Raw genomic sequence first — 6,000 nt, 5'->3', positions numbered from 1 at the left:
AAAGATTTTTAAGGCCAGAGGAAGGGCAAATTCACTTTTCTCGCTTCTAGGGCATTTCTGGCAGCTGTAGTGGGCACCTGCATTCCTGCAGTTCCCACAGCAGCAGCAGCAGCAGGGGTGCCAGCAGTAGCACCTGGGGGCACTGACTGGTAGTGCCAGAAGGCTGTGTAGTAGGCATGGTTGACGTTTGTATCTGTTTCAGATTTCCCAGCCACACAACCTCACTCCCAGACCATTTCTCTCCCTCAGTAGCCAGCATTTAAAAAACAAACAAACAAACAAACAAACAAAGACCTGTAACACAACTTCCCAGAGAACTTCAACCTCACACCTGTGTTTTTACTCTCAGTGAGGGGAAATTCATTTGGGGAGGATTATTGTGACCCACAGAGCCACTGTGGAGTACTGTGTAAGACTGGGGCTTATGCAGCTCTGACTTTTTTTTTTTTTTTTTGTACTGTCGCCTGGCCTGGAGTGCAGTGGTGCGATCTGGGCTCACTGCAATCTCCACCTCCCAGGTTCAAGTGATTCTCCTGCCTCAGCCTCCCAGCTGGGATTCCAGGCGTCCGCCACCATGCCCAGCTAATTTTTTATATTTTTAGTAGAGGCAGTTTTACCATGTTGGCCAGGCTGGTCTCGAACTCCTGACATGATTCACCCGCCTCTGCCTCCCAAAGTGTTGGGATTACAGGCATGAGCCACCGCGCCTGGCCACAGCTCTGACCTTTTAATGTCACTTTCCTGGGCCCTTTTGTGGCACTATGGTGGGATTCTTCAAGTTCTTGACTTTGAGGTCCTGTAACCATGAGGCTGACTCTGGCAGTGTTCCCTTTATAAAAACATCACGTATGTTGTTTATGCACCTACCTGCGCTAAGGAAATATTCACTAAAGCACCCGACGGGAAATGACAGCATCATGGCTAGGCCTGCCTGTCTCAGGTTTTTGGGATTGCAATATTACTCTTGACTTCCTATTTGGGAAGGAAAAATAATTCCAAACTTAACCCTTTCTGCCAAAGTTGCTCTTATTTCAGCAGTCAACTGGCCTTCCTTCCTAGTTGTCCATTTCAACCCTGTACTTGTCAGATTTGAGGAAATAACCACAGGGTAAGTGCAGGAGGTAACATTTCCCAAAGATTTCAGGGAATACTGGATAACTGTGATTGTTCCATGCGGAAAATTTGGAGTATGCTGGAAAAACATGAGGAATGACTTTAGGTGTAATGACGTCTAGGGTGGACTCCTTCATGGAACAGATTAATTAGGCAAATGTATTATTCATTATTATTCTTTTTTTTTTTTTTTTGAGACAGAGTCTCGCTCTGTCGCCCAGGCTGGAGTGCAGTGGCACAATCTCGGCTCACTGCAAGCTCCGCCTCCCGGGTTCACGCCATTCTCCTGCCTCAGCCTCTCCGAGTAGCTGGGACTACAGGCGCCTGCCACCACGCCCGGCTAATTTTTTGTATTTTTGGTAGAGACAGGGTTTCACCGTGGTCTCGATCTCCTGACCTCGTGATCCACCCGCCTCGGCCTTCCAAAGTGCTGGGATTACAAGATTATTCATTATTCTCTTGTCCTACCCACCTGGATCACTATAAGCAGCTTGCCTTCACCTGGTAGCAGCACACCTTCACAATTCAGCCTGAGAGATGAACAACTCTACAGTTTTGCATAACCAGATCCTCAAAACCTACACCATCCATCCCCAGGACAGCATGCGGGGGCCACTCATTGACATCATGCTTATTCTAGACAACTGGAAGGGGCAAGAATCCCGTTTCGTGGTAAAGCATCTATACTTGATTGGGTCCTTCGGGAAAAACTTGCCACTCACAAATTGCTGGTCCATCCTGTCTATCCCACAAAGCCTGGTGGGCCTCCTCCCATCTTAGTGAAAGCACTTACATTTGGGTGTTCTGCTCCAAATGCACTTACCAGGTAGACCCCAAATCTACCACCCACAAGTGGAGCCTTGAGCAAGACATTCTCTTGGTGGTCCAGGCTGCAGCATGATTCTGGCAACTCTGCCCCTTAAAACCCTGCAGAGCTCATTGTCTGTAGCAGATCCAAGCCCTACTAGGAACTTGAGGTAAGGATCTGAAGAGATCCTGGTGTTTTGAGCAAGGTCATGCCCAACAGATTAACTATCCAGGGTTCTGTGGAGATCAGGCATTCTACTCTGAGGCATCACATGATTCTGCAACCTGGACTGGATTGGATCTGAGAGGCTACCTGTGCACCTGGCTGCACTCTATGTTCCATTAGAAGCAGGTACAGATGGCACTGGGTTTCAGTTAACCCTGAAGGTACCAGTAAGCTGCCTAGTGGTGCCTACACCAGCAAGGTGGCTGTAGGTAGAAAATAAAAACGTGACACTTGGTTTCCAGGTGGTTCTGCCTGACATAACAGCATCAGCAGTGAATGCTGAGTTCCAGCCCCATGCTGGACAGCAGTGGAATCAGCCCAAAGATAGAGCTTCAAGGTCAGTGTGTCCTCTCTCTGAACAGACAGATGGCTTACGTCTGGATCAAGGTACAGAGGCCTTGGAAAGAATAAAACTGGAAGATGGAGACAAGGAGGTCCAGGGAGGAGTATGTTACATAAAACTGGACTTCCTAACACAGGCCTATGTGCCACATCACCAAAGGCTTCCAATGCAGGGGGCCAGATGGCCCACTCTTCACCATGATGAAGCCCGAGGCCATGGAAGACATCATCAAACCACTGCCCATGTGTGCCCATCAGGTCTCACTCCAGATGCCTCACACCTAAAAGCAGGGATGCCACTGTGCTCTGGCCAGAGTTGGTGCCAGGGGAGAAGAGCTATTACTGGCCTGAGGGAAGCCAAGGTTCTCAGGAGTGCAGTGCTCTGAGGAGGGCTGGGTGCCAGGCACCACCTCTGCTTGCACCTTATTACCTGCTTTCTCACCTGCAATAAGAGTGGCCCATACACCCTAAAAGGTTTTCGTTTCTTGGGGGTCCCTAGGCCTTCCCTGCAAGGTGGGAGTCATGGAGAGAAGCTGGAGTTCATGTGCACGGCAGCAAACGGAAGCTGCTCTGGTTGAGAAACATTCCTCCAGCTCATCCCAGACACTGCTTGAGGGCCTGCATCTGAACAGGGACTATGGATCTATATACCCTCTTCATCATCACAGGTAGTCCCGGTACCCACAGAGTTTGGTCCAAGTGCTTGCTAAGCCACACTAACCTCATAAAATCTTGGTCAACCAGGTCTCCCCTGCCAGCAGCCATCTGCTGGGTGGCCCAAGGGTGCTGGCAATGCCAGGGCAAATGTAGGTCACTGAGGCCATGGGTGGAGAGACCCACTCCTAATGGTCTCCCTGCTCTTAAGTCGCACACCTGCTAATCCTAGCCTGGAATATTTAATTCTTCATGGCTTCATTACCTGTAAGGCAAAATACAACCTCTTTGTGGAACCCAGAAGAAATGGGGTCTCCTCTTTGCCTTCTGGGTCTTGGATACACCAGACTCTGGCCAGCAAAGCACAGTATAGAGCAGAGGCAGGCCCCTGGCCAATGGTTAGCTTGTGGCTCAGGTCCTGGGTGACATCTGCTCCAGGCTAGAGTCCTAAAGCTCCAGATGAAAGATCACTACACTTTTCCTGTAAAAAGTTAAATATTTTAGGCTTTGCAATTCATATGGTCTCTGTTGCAACTACTCATCTTTGCCACTGTAGTAAAAAGAAGTCAGTGAATGGGTGGGGCTGTGTTCCAACAAAACTTTATTTACAAAAACAGGAAGCAGGCACGTTTGGCCCTCAGACTGTAATTTTCCCATCACTACTCTTAATGATACTCAGATGACTTGGCTGCCTGAGGGGGCTGTGGCCCTGTCTGATTCTCTGTGAGATGGAAACCACTCTAGGGTCTCCTGGTGTGCTGAGGCTGTACACACGGGCAGAACAGAGCACCGTGTTTGGAAGTTTCTGACCAAGTGGTGACAGCAGAGGGCAAAACGTGAAGGCTGTGCTGGATAAGGCTGAACCTTCCTTATAAGCAGCACCAACTGCTTTATTCCAGGTCAGGGCCAACTCTTCCGCCACGATACATACATGGTCCCTGGGCGGGCACTGTCCTTACTGGGCCCCTAGGAGTCCCTGCGTTGTGACCTGACCACCAGCCCCTCTCTGGTGATGGCCCAGTTGTAGTTCTTCGGGGAGTCCAATGCTGCTTCCACCCGTGCCTCCAGGTTCTCTCGGGTGATGAAGTTTTTCACCTCTTCCTATCGGGAGAGAAAAGCCCACCTGAACAGGAGCCCTGGGCACATGCCAGCCCGTCCACCCAGCCTGCTGGCCTCTCACCCCACTGAGAAAGCAGCTCCTGCTCTCCCTGGGGAAGCATGCCTGGAGCCCAGGTCCTATTTGAGAGCCCCTCTGGCCTCCCAGTGGAGTGATATCACGTTGCTTTGCCACGTTCCTCTTTTCTCAGACACTTCAGCCATAGCCCCGAGTGCCAGCTATGAAAATCTCACGTCCTGGTAGGTGAAATCTGTCCCTCAGTCGTCCCCTCTGAAGCACTCTAACTCATCCTTCCCCCCATTACTTTATTTTATTTAATTTTTTTGAGACGGAGTCTCACTGTCGCCCAGGATGGAGTGCAGTGGTGCCATCTCGGCTCACTGCAACCTCTGCCTCCTGGGTTCAAGCGATTCTCATGCCTAAGCCTCCCGAGTAGCTGGGATTACTGGCGCACACCACGCCCAGCTAATTTTTGTATTTTTAGGAGAGACGGGGCTTCACCATGTTGGCCAGGCTGGACTCGAACTCCTGACCTCAAGTGATACGTCCGCTTCGGCCTCCCACAGTACTGGGATTACAGGCGTGAACCACCGCTCCCTGCCACCTTTCTGTTACTTTAAATCAAGCCTCATCCATTCTCACTGCATTACTCCTAAGTGGTCTCCCTGCTTTTAAGTCGCACACCTGCTAATCCTAGCCTGAAATATTTAACCCTTCATGGCTTCATCACCTGTTATGCAAAATACAACCTCTTTGTGGAACGCAGGGTCCCTCCCACAGACCTGCTAGGTACCTGAACACTGTCCAATTACTCCGCTGACCTCCGGGTCTTTGCGCCTGACTGGCACTCCCCTCTCCCAAATCCGGACCTGCCAACTCTAAGTCTCTGCACATAGCCAGCGCCCGCGTCGCAGTGCCCAGAATTCCCAGTGCCCCGCAAGCCGCGTCCCCGACTGGAGGCCCACCATCCGGAGACGTTGCCCACCTGCAGCTGCAGCACTTCCCGCTCCTTGCGCTGCGCCCAGGCCTGCACCTCTTCGGCCTTGCGGGCCTGCTCCAACGCCTGCCGCTGCTCCTGCTCCCGCTCCTTCTGCCGCAGCCTCGCTATCCTGTGAGGGTCAACGGGCTGAGGCTGAGCGTGGCCCGGGCTTCTCCCAGGCCAGCCAGGCCGCCCCGCCCCGCCTCCCGCCCCACGCACCGCAGCTCGTGCAGCCGCCGGTTTTCCGCCTGGTTCCAGGCCATCAGCTCGCGGTGCTCGGCGGCGTCCTTCCGGGCCTTGCGCTCCGCCAGAACCCCGGCTCGGGCCTCGTGCACCTTCTTCCGCACCTCGGACACGAACTCCATCCTGGGTGCAGACGCGCCAGGAATCAGCACCCTCTCCGCCCGCTCCCACCGTCACCAGCGCGCGCGGACGGCCACCTCCCTCCGGCCGCACACCTGAGGGCGCGCACGGTCTGGCGGTAGTGCTGGTAACGCTCCATCAGCACGAAAAACTCCGCAGGGTCCACCGCGGGCGGCATGTTCACACGCTCGATCTTGGATTTGGCCAGCGGGTCGTGGCGGGTCTTGCGGCCGCGCGCTGGCAGCACCACAGGGGCCCGGGGCCTGCACGGGGTTCCCGCGCCCAAGCGGCTCAGCACGCGTAGCATGGCCGAGTCTCCTCACTGCGGCCGCGGTGCCGGGACGCCACCGTGCCCCGGAAGCGGCGCGGGGAACCTTGGGACCTGTAGTTCTCGGGCTG

General features: G+C 53.4%; 1 protein-coding gene across 1 annotated transcript; it reads right to left on the bottom strand.

Moving 5' to 3' along the window:
* Window positions 1–3,726: 3,726 nt before the first annotated feature.
* On the bottom strand, window positions 3,727–5,965 carry MRPS26 (mitochondrial ribosomal protein S26). Its single transcript, XM_055264930.2, has 4 exons — window positions 5,697–5,965; window positions 5,458–5,604; window positions 5,245–5,368; window positions 3,727–4,243 (listed from the first exon to the last, which is right to left on the bottom strand). The coding sequence occupies exons 1-4, from the start codon at window positions 5,906–5,908 to the stop codon at window positions 4,109–4,111; spliced, it is 618 nt and encodes a 205-aa protein (XP_055120905.1). The 5' UTR covers window positions 5,909–5,965; the 3' UTR covers window positions 3,727–4,108.
* Between the last annotated feature and the right edge of the window lie 35 nt (window positions 5,966–6,000).

Source organism: Symphalangus syndactylus, chromosome 24 (assembly GCF_028878055.3).
Source record: "Symphalangus syndactylus isolate Jambi chromosome 24, NHGRI_mSymSyn1-v2.1_pri, whole genome shotgun sequence".
In the NCBI taxonomy this organism is placed as follows: domain Eukaryota; kingdom Metazoa; phylum Chordata; class Mammalia; order Primates; family Hylobatidae; genus Symphalangus; species Symphalangus syndactylus.
This window is presented reverse-complemented; position numbering and strand designations above follow the sequence as displayed.

Excerpts from the sequence above, each read along its gene's own strand:
- MRPS26 (XM_055264930.2), bottom strand. The coding sequence starts at position 5,908 with ATGCTACGCGTGCTGAGCCGCTTGGGCGCGGGAACCCCGTGCAGGCCC. Across the intron at positions 5,369-5,457 it reads CGGCGGCTGCACGAGCTGCG|GATAGCGAGGCTGCGGCAGA; the intron begins GTGCGTGGGGCG and ends TGACCCTCACAG. Across the intron at positions 4,244-5,244 it reads GGGAAGTGCTGCAGCTGCAG|GAAGAGGTGAAAAACTTCAT; the intron begins GTGGGCAACGTC and ends CTCTCCCGATAG.